Genomic DNA, 14,046 nt, shown 5'->3' on the forward strand with positions numbered 1-14,046 from the left:
GGAGCGGTTGGGCCTGTGAGCCATGGCCACTGAGCCTGCGCATCCGGAGCCTGTGCTCCGCAACGGGAGAGGCCACAACAGTGAGAGGCTCGCGTATCACAAAAAAAAAAAAAGAAAACATCTAAATGTGGAACAACTCCTACAGAACACCTACTGAACGCTGGCAGAAGACCTCAGACCTCCCAAAAGGCAAGAAACTCCCCACATACCTGGGTAGGGCAAAAGAAAAAAGAAAAAAACAGAGACAAAAGAATAGGGATGGGACCTGCACCAGTGGGAGGGAGCTGTGAAGGAGGAAAAGTTTCCACACACTAGGAAGCCCCTTCACTGGTAGAGACAGGGGGGTGATGGGGGGAATCTTTGGAGCCATGGAGGAGAGCACAGCAACAGGGGTGCAGAGGGCAGAGTGGAGAGATTCCCGCACAAGGATCGGTGCTGACCAGCACTCACCAGCCTGAGAGGCTTGTTTGCTCACCCGCTGGGTCGGGTGGGGGCTGGGAGCGGAGGCTCCGCTACGGAGGTCAGATCCCAGGGAGAGGACTGGGGTTGGCTGTGTGAACACAGCCTGAAGGGGGCTAGTGTACCACAGCTAGCTGGGAGGGAGTCGCGAAAAAGTCTGCAACTACCTAAGAGGCAAGAGACCATTCTTTTGGGGTGTGCAGGAGAGGGGATTCAGAGCACTGCCTAAACAAGCTCCAGAAACAGGTGTGAGCCTCGGCTATCAGCAAGGACATCAGGGACTGGCATGAGATGCTAAGGATGCTCCTGAAGTCACCAAGAAGCCTGTGGGCAAGCACAGGTCACTATCCACACCTCTCCTCCTGGGAGCCTGTGCAGCCCACCACTGCCAGGGTCACGTGATCCAGGGACAACTTCCCCAGGAGAACACACGGCACACCACAGGCTGTTGCAACATCATACTGGCCTCTGCAGCCGTAGGCTCACCCTGCATTCCATACTCCTCCCTCCCACCGGCATGAGTGACACAGAGCTTCCAAATTAGCCGCTCCTTTAACCCCCTTCTGTCTGGGCAGGCAACAGACGCCCTTAGGCAACCTACAAGCAGAGGCCAAAATTTAAATTTGGGGCCAAATGCAAACCTGAACCCCAGGAGCTGTGTGAACAAGGAAGAGAAAGGGAAATGTCTCCCAACAGCATACGAAGCAGTGGATTAAATCTCCACAGTCAACTTGATGTACCCTGCATCTCTGGAATACCTGAATATATAAAAAATCATCAAACAATTGAGGCGGTGGATTTTGGAAGTGACTGTACACTTGGGGTTTGCTTTCTGCATCTAATTTGGTTCTGGTTTTATGTTTATTTTAGTTTAGTATTTAGAGCTTATTATCTTTGGTAGATTTGTTTACTGATTTGGTTGCTCTCTTCCTTTTTTTTTTTAATAACTTTATTTATTTATTTTTGGCTGTGTTGGGTCTTCGTTTCTGTGCGAGGGATTTCTCTAGCTGCGGCGAGTGGGGGCCACTCCTCATCGCGGTGCACAGGCCTCTCACTATTGCAGTCTCTCTTGTTGCAGAGCACAGGCTCCAGATGCACAGGCTCAGCAGTTGAGGCTCACGGGCCCAACTGCTCCGCGGCATGTGAGATCTTCCCAAAACAGGGCTCAAACCCGTGTCCCCTGCATTGGCAGGCAGGTTCTCAACCACTGCACCACCAGGGAAGCCCCTCCTTTTTTTTTAATATATATTTTTTCCTTTTTCTCTTTTTTTGAGTGTGCATGTGTATGCTTCTTTGTGTGATATTGTCTGTACAGGTTTGGTTTTACCATTTGTCCTAGGGTTCTGTCTGTATATTTTTTTGTTTTCTTGTATAGTTTTCAGCACTTCTTACATTGGTGGATTTGTTTTTTGGTTTGGTTGTTCTCTTCTTTCTTTCATTTTTTTTTTACTTAAAATATTTTTATTTTTAATATTTTTTTAATTTTTATTTTAAGCACTTTATTTTATTATTTTTTTCTTTCTTTCGTTTTTTTTTTTTTTTTCTCCCTTTTCTTCTGAGCCAAGTGGTGGACAGGGTCTTGGTGCTCCAGCCGGTGTCAGCCCTGAGCCTCTGAAGGGGGAGAGCCAAGATCAGGACATTGGTCCACCAGAGACCTCCCGGCCCCATGTAATATCAAATGGTGAAAGATCTCACATAAGGCAAATGCTAACAGCCATAAAAGGGGAAATCAACAGTAAAACAATAATAGTAGGGGACTTTAACACCCCACTTTCACCAATGGACAGATCATCCAAAATGAAAATAAATGAGGAAACACGAGCTTTAAATGATACATTAAACAAGGTGGACTTAATTGACATTTATAGGACATTCCATCTAAAATCAGCAGATTACACTTTCTTCTCAAGTGCTCGTGGAACATTCTCCAGGATAGATCATATCCTGGGGCACAAATCAAGCCTTTAAATTTAAGAAAATTGAAATCGTATCAAATATCTTTTCCAACCACAACATTATGAAACTAGCTATCAATTACAGGAAAAAAATCTGTAGAAAATACAAACACACGAGGCTAAACAATACACTATGAAACAACCAAGACTTCACTGAAGAAATCAAAGAGGAAATCAAAAAATACCTAGAAACAAATGACAATGAAAACACAATGACCCAAAACCTATGGGATGCTGCAAAAGTGGTTTTAAGATGGAAGTTTATAGCAATACAATCCTAACTCAAGACACAAGAAGCGTCTCAAATAAAAATGTAACCTTACATTAAAGCAATTAGAAAAAGAAGAACAAAAAAACCCCAAATTTAGCAGAAAGAAAGAAATCATAAAGATCAGATCAGAGATCAGAAGTAAGTGAAAAAGAAATCAAGGAAAAGATAGCAAAGATCAATAAAACTAAAAGCTGGTTCTTTGGGAAGATAAACAAAATTGATAAACCATTAGCCAGAGTCATCAAGAAAAAAAGGGAGAAGACTCAAATCAACAGAATTAGAAATGAAAAAGGAGAAATAACAACTGACACTACAGAAATACAAAGGATCATGAGAGATTACTACAAGCAATTATATGCCAATAAAATGGACAACCTGGAAGAAATGGACAAATTCTTAGAAAAGCACAAACTTCCAAGACTGAACCAGGAAGAAATAGAAAATATAAACAGACCAATCACAAGCACTGAAATTAAAACTGTGATTTAAAATCTTCCAACAAACAAAAGCCCAGGACCAGATGACTTCACAGGCGATTTCTATCAAATATTTAGAGAAGAGCTAACACCTATCCTTCTCAAACTCTTCCAAACTATAGCAGAGGAGGAACACTCCCAAACTCATTCTACGAGGCCACCATCACCTTGATACCAAAGTCAGACAAAAATGTCACAAAGAAAAAAACTACAGGCCAATATCACTGATGAACCGAGATGCAAAAATCCTCAACAAATACTAGCAAACAGAATCCAACAGCATATTAAAAGGATCGTACACCATGATCAAGTGGGGTTTATCCCAGGAATGCAAGAATTCTTCAATATATGCAAATCAATCAATGTGACATACCATATTAACAAACGAAGGGGATAAACCATATGATCATCTCAATAGATGCACAAAAATCTTTTGACAAAATTTAACACCCATTTATGATAAAAACCCTCCAGAAAGAAGGCAAAGAGGGTAATTACCTCAACATAATAAATGCCATATATGTCAAACCCACAAACATCATCGTTCTCACCATCATTCTCAATGGTGTAAAACTGAAACCATTTCCACTAAGATCAGGAACAAGACAAGGTTGTCCACTCTCACCACTATTATTCAACATAGTTTTGGAAGTTTTAGCCACAGCAATCAGAGAAGAAAAAGAAAGAACTGGAATCCAAATCAGAAAAGAAGAAGTAAAGCTGTCACTGTTTGCAGATGACATGCTACTATACATAGAGTATACTAAGGACACTACAAGAAATGTACTAGAGCTAATCAGTGAATTTGGCAAAGTAGCAGGACACAAAATTAATGCACAGAAATCCCTTGCATGCCTATACACTAATCTTGAAAAATCTGAAAGAGAAATTATGGAAACACTCCCATTTACTATTGCAACAAAAAGAAAAAAAATACCTAGGAATAAACCTACCTAAGGAGACAAAAGACCTGTATGCAGAAAACTATAAGACACTGACGAAAGAAATTAGAGATGATACAAACAGACCAAGAGATATACCATGTTCTTGGATTGGAAGAATCAACATTGTGAAAATGACTATACTACCCAAAGCAATCTACAGATTCAATGCAATCCCTATCAAGCTACCAATGGCATTTTTCACAGCACTAGAACATAAAATTTTACAATTTGTATGGAAACACAAAAGACCCTGAATAGCCAAAGCAATCTTTGGAAAGAAAAATGCAGCTGGAGGAATCAGGCTCCTGGACTTCGGACTATACTATAAAGCTACAGTAATCAAGACAGTATGGTACTGGCCCCAAAACAGAAATATAGATCAATGGAACAGGATAGAAAGCCCAGAGATAAACCCACACACCTATGGTCAACTAATGTATGACAAAGGAGGCAAGGATATACAATGGAGAAAAGACACTCTCTTCAATAAGTGTTGCTGGGAAAACTGGACAGCGACATGTAAAAGAATGACATTAGAACACTCCCTAACACCATACACAAAAATAAACTCAAAATGGATTAAAGACCAAAATGTAAGACCAGACCCTATAAAACTCTTAGAGGAAAACATAGGAAGAACACTCTTTGACATAAATTACAGCAGGATCTTTTTTGATCCACCTCCTAGAGAAATGGAAATAAAAACAAAAATAAACAAATGGGACCTAATGAAACTTAAAAGCTTTTGCACAGCAAAGGAAACTATAAACAAGACAAAAAGACAACCCTCAAAATGGGAGAAAATATTTGCAAACGAATCAATGGACAAAGGATTAATCTCCAAAATATATAGATAGCTCATGCAGCTCAATATTAAAAAAAAAAAAAAAGAAACCCAATCAAAAAATGGGTAGAAGACTTAAATAGACATTTCTCCAAAGAAGACATGCAGATGGCCATGAGACACATTAAAAGCTGCTCAGCATCACTAATTAGTAGAGAAAAGCAAATCAAAACTCCAATGAGGTATCACCTCATAACGGTCAGAGTGGCCAGCATCAAAAAGTCTACGAACAATAAATGCTGGAGAGGGTGTGGAGAAAAGGGAACCCTCTTGCACTGTTGGTGGGAATGTAAATTGATACAGTCACTATGGAGAACAGTATGGAGGTTCCTTAAAAAACTAAAAATAGAATCCCCAGCAATCCAACTACTGGGCATATACCCCCAGAGAAAACCATAATTCAAAAAGACACATGCACCCCAGTGTTCATTGAAGCACTATTTACAATAGCCAGGTCATGGAATCAACCTAAATATCCATCGATACATGAATGGATAAAGAAGATGTAGCACATATATACAATGGAATATCACTCAGCCATAAAAATAAACGAAATTGAGTTATTTGTAGTGAGGTGGATGGACCTAGAGACTGTCTTACCGAGTGAAGTAAGTCAGAAAGAGAAAAACAAATATCATATATTAATGCATATATGTGGAACCTAGAAAAATGGTACAGATGAACCGGTTTGAAGGGCAGAAATTGAGACACAGATGTACAGAACAAACTTATGGACATCAAGGGGGGAAGTGGCGGGGTGTTGGTGGTGCTGTGATGAATTGGGAGACTGGGATTGACATATATACACTAATATGTATAAAATTGATAACTAAAAAGAACCTGCTGTAAACAAAAAGGAAATAAATAAATTCAAAAAACAAGAAGAGTCATGTACCACAGTGTTCATTACAGCTTTGTTTACAATAGCCAGGTCATGGAATCAACCTAAATGTCCACTGAAAGATGAATGGATAAAGAAGATGTGGCACATATATACTCAGCCACAAAAAGAAACGAAATTGAGTTATTTGTAATGAGGTGGATGGACCTAGAGACTGTCATACAGAGTGAAGTAAGTCAGAAAGAGAAAAATGAATACCGTATGCTAACACATATATATGGAATCTAGGGAAAAAAATGGTTCTGAAGAACCTACGGGCAAAACAGGAATAAAGATGCAGACATAGAGAACGGACTTGAGGACACGGCAAAGGGGAAGTGTAAGCTGGGATGAAGTGAGAGAGTGGTATGGACATATATACACTACCAAATGTAAAATAGATAGCTAGTGGGAAGCAGCTGCATAGCACAGGGAGATCAGCTCAGTGCATTGTGTCCATCTAGATGGGTGGGAAAGGGAGGGTGGGAGGGAGAAGCAAGAGGGAGGAGATATGGGGATATATGTATATGTATAGCTGATTCACTTTGTTATACAGCAGAAACTAACACAGCATTGTAAAGCAATTATACTCCAATAAAGACGTTAAAAATAAAAGATTAAAAAATTAAATTAATAAAAAGAAATCTCAAGACAGGGGAGAATATTGTCACAGAATCCATTTAACTTCTCCCCAACTCTGATCCTAACTATTTTGTTTAGTCACATTTGGGTCTACTTAATAAAAGAATTTAACAAGTGCCCTCAAGAAAAAGATAAGGGAGGTCATAATCAGAAGGTTAGCACAAGCACAGTGAACAAATCCTACCTCTTATAAGAGTTGACCACTTGAAGTAGATGATCTCTCACTATAAACATCTACTACATTCCCCCAAAACTCATATGTTGACAGCTAACCCTCAATGTGATTGTGTTTGGAGATAGGGATTTTAGGAGGTAATTAAGGCTAAATGAGGTCTTAAGGGTGTGGCCCTAATTTGATAGGATTGGTGGCTTTATATGAAAAAGAAGAGGGAGTTCTCTCTCTCTAATCCGCAGACACCAAGGAAAGGCCATGTGAGGATACAGCAAGAAGGCGGCCATCTACAAGCCAGGAAAAGAGCCCTTACCAAAAACTGAATCAACTGGCAACTTGATCTTGGACTTCCATCCTCCAGACCTGTGAGAAAATAAATCTCTATGGTTTAAGCCACCCAGTCTATGGTATTTTGTTAATGCAGCCAGAGCTAAGACAACATCCACATTTTTTTTTCCATTAAACTTTACAGCATTTACTGAGTGCCAGGACTTGACAAATATTAACTTAATAAGCCTCGTCATGACCCTCTGGAGTATGTACTATTATGAACTTGTTTTACAAATGAGGACACTGAAACCTTGAGAAGTTAAGGAAGTTGACTAAGATCCCCCAACTCTAAGATCCAGCGTCCAATGTCTCTCTCTTCTCTGCTCCTGGACTCCACTGGACATGGCAGACATGGTGGACCTTGTCAATTTCTCCTCCATGTCTTTCATCCGCACTTTCCTATTTTCCATCTCTCTGTGCCACATTTGAATTTTTTTTTTTTTTTTTTTTTTTTTTTTTTTTGCAGTACACAGGCCTCTCACTGTTGTGGCCTCTCCCGTTGTGGAGCACAGGCTCCAGACGCGCAGGCTCAGTGGCCATGGCTCACGGGCCTAGCCGCTCTGCGGCATGTGGGATCTTCCCGGACCGGGGCACAAACCCGTGTCCCCTGCATCGGCAGGCAGACTCTCAATCACTGCGCCACCAGGGAAGCCCCACATTTGAATTTTTTAAATCTATCTTTTACATCACTCATTCTCTTTCCAGCTCTCTCATCCGTCCTTTGCTTTAAAATAAAACTCATGGAGATATATATATATATATAGATATATAGATATATAGATATATATATACACACACACACACACACACACACACACACATATATCTAATTCACTTTGCTGTACACCTGAAACTACCACAACATTGTAAATCAACTATACTCCAATAAAAACTTTTTTAAGAATTCATGACTTTATTATTCATTTCTAAAAGCTCTAGCTGATTCTTTTTAACATTTGCCTGACCTTTTTGACAGTATCTCACTCTTCTTCCATATTTTCAAAGCCTCTTTTTAAGTTCTTTTACAGTCATTATTTTTTCTGATTCTCCATATGATCACTGCATTATCAGAAGTTCTTGGGTATCTAACTATACCCTCTAATTGCAGACTTTTGACTATTTCCTCCTGTGTGTCTAATTTTGTATTGTAAATTCATCTTCAGCAACATTTATCTGTAGCAATTCTGAATGGACTACTTGAAGGTGTGTCCCTCCAGAAAAGTTTTGTATCTGCTCTTGCCCAACACCCCACAGGAATACAGTAGCCTGAGACCACTAGTTAAAATGTGTCACTTAGGGGGTTCCTAAATGATGTAGGTAGCATGAATAAGGGAATTCAGCAGCATGGTGCAAGCCAATGGTTATGAATTCTCAGGAGATACTCTTCCTGCCACATGCAGAGTTGGTGAACAGAGACAGACAAGTTTTCTCATGGTCTCCCTGCACCAGCACTAGGTAATGGCCCCTTTCAATAGAAAGACTTCTTTCAATTCTGAAAGTCTTCTTTGTATTGCTTCTTTGAAACATTCTACCTTTTCATTTTCTTGATTCTCTCTTTCTATATAACTACAAGTGTTGAATTTCTGTGATCCTCCCATTTTCTCTGTATTGCCTTTCTGTAAAGGCAATATGCTACTTCTTTCACTGGAAGAGCCAGAAATACCCATATCTGGGACCTGTTCTTTGTGACCACTCAGTTTTTCCAGAAAACAATATTCCATGTTTTCCAATTTGGTTACAGCGAAGGTGGGACAGAGGATCCAGGTATATGTGTGGGTGTCTCAGCTCTGTGAGAAAGGTACGTCCTGCCCACCTCTCCATTTCAGACCCAGTTTTCAGACCTGAGACACACACACCTTCTGCTGTACCTGAACTTGAGACCAGTGGCTCTGTTACAACCTCCCTTGAGAAGATACCCCCAGTTTCCTCAAGATGGCAGAAGAAGAGGGGCCTGGGAAAGAAAGGTATTATTCCTCAGGCTTCCAGGGGTCAGGGAGGGTCCTGAGGACCTAGCCCCTCTATACATAGATTTTCACATTTTCTTGCATTCTCAGCCCCAGAGTCTCCCCACTTTCCTTGGTACCTGACTGCATTCATTTCCTGGGGCTGTCATACAAAGATAAGAAATCAAGGTTTTGGAGGGTTGGTTTCCTCTGAGGGCTGTGAGGGAGAATCAGTTCCAGGCCTCACTCCCAGCTTCTGGTGGCCTCGCATTCCTCGGCTGATAGATGATGTTCTCCCTGTGCCTTCACAGGTCTTCCCACTGTGCATGGCTGCCTGTGCCCAAATCCCCCCTTTTTAAAAGGACACGGTCCTATTGGATCAGGGCCCACGCTAATGACCTCATCTTAAATTGACTACCTCTTTAAAGACCTTAACTCCAAATAAGCTCACATTCTGAAGTACTAGGGGTTAGGACTTGAACATATCTTTCTGGGAGACACAACTCAGCCCATCACACTGCTGAGCCAAATCCAGAGCCCTCTCTGAAGTTCTGCAGAGTGGATCAGCTCATTTCCTCGTTTCCATGCCTACCTGACCACCCCACCCCACCCCAGACACACACAGGTACACACAGAGGCACACACACACGTACACACACAGACAGAAATGCAAAGACACAGATACACACACACATGCACATACAGACAGAAATGCAAAGACACACACACAGATACACACACACACACGTACACATACAGACAGAAATGCACACACACACACACGTACACATACAGACAGAAATGCAAAGACACACAGAGACACACGTACACATACAGACAGAAATGCAAAGACACAGATACACACACACATGCACGTACAGACAGAAATGCAAAGACACACACACAGATACACACACGTACACATACAGACAGAAATGCAAACACACACACACGTACACATACAGACAGAAATGCAAAGACACACACAGACACACGTACACATACAGACAGAAATGCAAAGACACAGACACACACAGACACACATACAGATAGAAATGCAAAGACACACACAGACACACGTACACATACAGATAGAAATGCAAAGACACACACAGACACACGTACACATACAGATAGAAATGCAAAGACACACACACAGACACACACACACACACATACATACACACATACATACACCGACTTAGATACACACACAGACACAGATTCACAGACACACACACACACGAGACACATACCCACACACATAGACAAACACACAGACACAGATACACACATAGACACGCACACACAGGCACACATAGATCCACAAAGATGCACACACACACGCACACATGCTAGTATACTTGGAGGGTGGCTTTTTTGGTCTGTTCATTCCATTACTCTGCCATCTTCTTTGCCTCTTTTCCCATTTCCTTTGCGTTTTGGATGGGATTCAGAGAATAAGCAGAGATTCCTCTTGCACATTCAATTTTCCATGTTTAACCAGAAAACGCTCCAGAGCAACCTCCAGGGAGCCTGTGCAGCAGGTAAGTTAGACATCCTTGCCCTGTAATGACGACCTTCGCTGACTCTAAGCCACCCACCTCTGAGCGTTGCCTGTCGTTGACCAGAAATGCCCAGCAACCAGTTGTGGTAAGGGAAGGGCCAGCTCCGAAAGCTTGACCTCATTTCTGCCCAGCTCCCCCATGCTGATTCCCTTTGTGCTTCTCCTGTAAGCTGTGCACCTCTGCTCACCCCGTGCATGTGTGTTCCTCTGCTAGAGTAACCTGTCACTTTAAAAGAAAAAAAAAGCCACCTAGTGACCTTCCTTAGGAACGGGTTGCTAAGCGGGTGTTTTTGCTGAGACGTGGCTGCAGCTTCCCAGGGAGCAGCCCAGGGGCCGCCCCAACGTTCAGCCTTTCCCTCTGGATTTTCTAGAAGATTCAACAGTGAGACACATTCCACGTTCCCTTCATCCCAGGAAGGAGAATCTGCAAAGTGCCTTGTAAAGTTCCTTAAGGTAAATTACTTCTTCCCGGGAGCTGGGCTGCAGCAGTGCAGTCCTGCTTTCAGCTACCAGGCTTGGAGTTCAGCCTCTCCCCTGGACACCCTGAGCCTAATGAATTGTAAAGGTAGGGGTCCTCATCATTATTATTTACGTTTTACTTTCTGGAATGGAAACGTACAGTATGACTTGGGCTGCTTTGATTTGAGCCACTGTCTGGTGTCTGGTTTGCAGGAAATTAAGTCTGGCTCATGACAGCCCCTGGGTGGAATTTCTCCCGAAGCTGTCTCTGCTTCCTTCCTAGGACGTCCACGCCATCCTGTTGCATTCTGGTCTCCCGGAAACACTGGCTGCCGGTTGCATTTCTGGGCCTTTTAGTTCAAATTGGTTCGAGGGGCGAAATACTAGTTATTGCAAGCTTCACTTTCCTTGGCATTAGACAGAGGAAGATCTGTTACAGACAAAGGCTGGCTGCTCTCGCCAAAAGACCACAAGGAAATCTACCGGCTGTGTTTAAACTGATTGTTTCTCTTTGTTGCAAAGAGGGGCTCTGAAAGGCTGATAAAGTCTAATGGGAAATACATGTATGTTATTGGATTTTCATATAAGCTTTCCTGCAAGTAAATTCAGGACCAGAATGAAATCTCTTTCAAATGGATCTCCTAGAGCTCTTTTAAGGAGTCATTCATTCAAACATGTATTGATCATCAACAATGCACCAGGCTTCAGTAAGGTGCTGAAGTTTCAAGTGTGCAAAAATGAACTAGAGCAGGTCGGAAGCTCAGAGTTTACTGGGAAGACAGACCTATAAACAGATTATAACAGTACAATGAGCTAAGCACCATAAGAGATTTATGAAAGGGTTTGAGTGCTTAAAGCCCAGCAGGATGACTCCCAGGGAGGATCTGGGAGCACTCAGTTCATCAGATAAATGCACTGGGTATATGTCACATCACACAGCTCAGATGTGGTATTTATACTCTTTGAAGACAATATACATTATATGGAGCTGATGAAATGATTCTATAAAGCTATTTGTCACTCACCTTTTACTACAGGAAGCTGTGGCTGGAATAACTTGGAGAATTAGGAAATGAAATCAAACAGGGTGTGCATGGCACCTGCCCAGTGTTCCAGGATCTAACAGGATCAGACAGAAAAGGCTAAATGCCGTGCACTGGGAGAAAATGCTCATAGGTGTGAGGACAGGGGATGGTTTCAGAAACACCATAAAAGGAAACAGAAAAAAAACTGCCCTGGGCGCAGCTGCGGCATGGGAGAGAGGGCATATTGGTTATTGGTGCCACAAATTCAAAGTTGAGAACCAAAGACAGTAATGGGGAATTTGACATCACCTAAGGTCTTTCTTACCACTCTCATTCCTGTCCCCTAACTGCTGTTTCCCTCCTCATTCTTTTCTTCTACATTCCACCTCTACCGTCACCTTTTCTTAATAATAACACTTACTTCCCAGTATTGAGAGCCTGGGCCATGCTACGCATTTTACTACACATATTCTATCATTTAACCCTGATAAAATAATCACTCATTGAGGTAGGAATTATGAGCACAAGTTTACAGGTACAGAAATGTATCTCAGAGGGGTGAAGGCATTGCTCCAACATCACACAGCTGATAAACAGAGCTGGAATTTGAATCCAGGTTCACATAATTTTTTACAAAGGTTTCACTCTTTCTATAAACCCATGTATTCACTGTTCTGGGGTAGGACGCATATACTGTATTATCTTCTAAGTAGCCAAGGTTGAAAAGCATTGCATATAATGCCGCCCTTTTCATATACATTCGTTCCTTTTTCTCTGCTTCTTTAGAATTTACCACAAGACCCTCTGGACAGGACTCTGATCCTCTGATGACCCTCAGAGACAGTCCATTTGTTTGGATGAAGGCATCAGTACTTTCCTTGAAAAATATCTTTGGTTTTCTGCATTGAGTTAAACTAAATACATCGTTGACCTAAAGTAGCCAGAGCCCTTTCCCAGAGGGGCAATGCTCTGTGCTTTTTGATTGTAAATATTTCGAGAATAGTGGACTAACATAGAAGAGTTACTGACATTGCAAAACCAGAATAAACTTTGAGACAGAGAGGTAGGGGGACATGGAGGAGGACCCTGGAATCACAGATTCTCGGGGCCAAGTTCTGATTGTGACATTTAATAACCATAATGGCAAAGCACAGAACCTGTCAGAGGTTAACCTCAGAGGAAACCTCCATTTCCACATGTGCAAATTGAGGCATATGCTACTAAGCTGGAAGTGTTTTTGTGAGCCCGAGTGATAACGTATATCTAGAGAGAGAACAAAATAAGTCTGCAGTGAATCACGGCTCTTATTTTGATGTTGCCAATAGGGATATATTAACAAACACTCAATGTACATGATGATGACAAGCTGCATATTAAAGTTGCAGAGTATTGATTGGTTTTCTTAGCAACAGTGCTCATAAAAAGATAAATTTTGATGTCATTTGATTTCCTTAGAAACTCATTCAAAGGTAATGATCAGGAAAAAATGAGGAGAAAAAAATCAACCCCATTATATTTTTCATTTTCTGCTTCTGTTTCTTCCCATGTAACATTTTTTAACTTGTTGAGAATCTTTTTTTTTTTTAGTTACTAAGATATTTCACAGTTCTTTTTTTTCCACTTCATAATTCCCACTGTTTCAGGGAGCTCCCTTGCCCTGTAGAATTTTATTTTTATTGTCTGTCCCCTGATTCTCTCTAGATTACCTCCTCACCCTTTTAATATCCTAGCTGCTTTCACCATTTCCTTTCCTCCATATCTGACAGCTTGGGAGGAGTTCTGGACTGGAGACAATAGAATTTCAGATGCTTTATTTCCCTTTAAGGTGCTAATTCTCCGTTAGGGTAAATGAAACCTTGAAGGCTTCAGATGAGCTGCTTACATGACGAAGTCCCAGTTAAGATTCAGATTCCATAGCTATTAGAAGGGCTTATGATTTGTCAGCCTTGCTGTTGCTCCTCATGTCTCTCATCTAATCTTCACAGCAGCCCAAGGAGGACGATGAAGCTTTGAAGGCCTTCAGAATGTGGCCAAGGAAGACACAGCCAATAAAGAGTAATTTAGTCATTCATTCAACAA

At 41.5% G+C, this 14,046-nt stretch overlaps 1 protein-coding gene and 1 long non-coding RNA gene across 16 annotated transcripts in view; one reads left to right on the plus strand and one right to left on the minus strand.

The window, feature by feature from the left end:
• Nucleotides 1–14,046, minus strand: part of LOC109548856 (uncharacterized) — a 103,284-nt gene that overhangs the window by 32,262 nt on the left and 56,976 nt on the right. The window contains exon 6 of the long non-coding RNA XR_012331942.1: nucleotides 6,957–7,006. This is a non-coding gene — a long non-coding RNA (uncharacterized lncRNA). The remainder of the gene's footprint in view (nucleotides 1–6,956; nucleotides 7,007–14,046) is intronic.
• Nucleotides 8,702–14,046, plus strand: part of CC2D2A (coiled-coil and C2 domain containing 2A) — a 137,612-nt gene continuing 132,267 nt past the window's right edge. For 3 of the 15 annotated variants that reach the window (XR_012331935.1, XM_073805076.1, XM_073805075.1), the window contains exons 1-3: nucleotides 8,704–8,937; nucleotides 10,424–10,463; nucleotides 10,855–10,936. Coding sequence is in view for 3 of the 15 variants with exons in the window: in XM_073805076.1 (XP_073661177.1) it covers nucleotides 8,742–8,937; nucleotides 10,424–10,463; nucleotides 10,855–10,936 (318 nt within the window). In the remaining 12 variants the exon portion in view is untranslated. Of the gene's footprint in view, nucleotides 8,938–10,362; nucleotides 11,049–11,225; nucleotides 14,023–14,046 lie in introns of those variants that run through there. The other 12 variants (XM_073805071.1, XM_073805073.1, XM_073805066.1 and 9 more) reach the window with 8 other exon arrangements.

Source organism: Tursiops truncatus, chromosome 5 (assembly GCF_011762595.2).
Source record: "Tursiops truncatus isolate mTurTru1 chromosome 5, mTurTru1.mat.Y, whole genome shotgun sequence".
In the NCBI taxonomy this organism is placed as follows: domain Eukaryota; kingdom Metazoa; phylum Chordata; class Mammalia; order Artiodactyla; family Delphinidae; genus Tursiops; species Tursiops truncatus.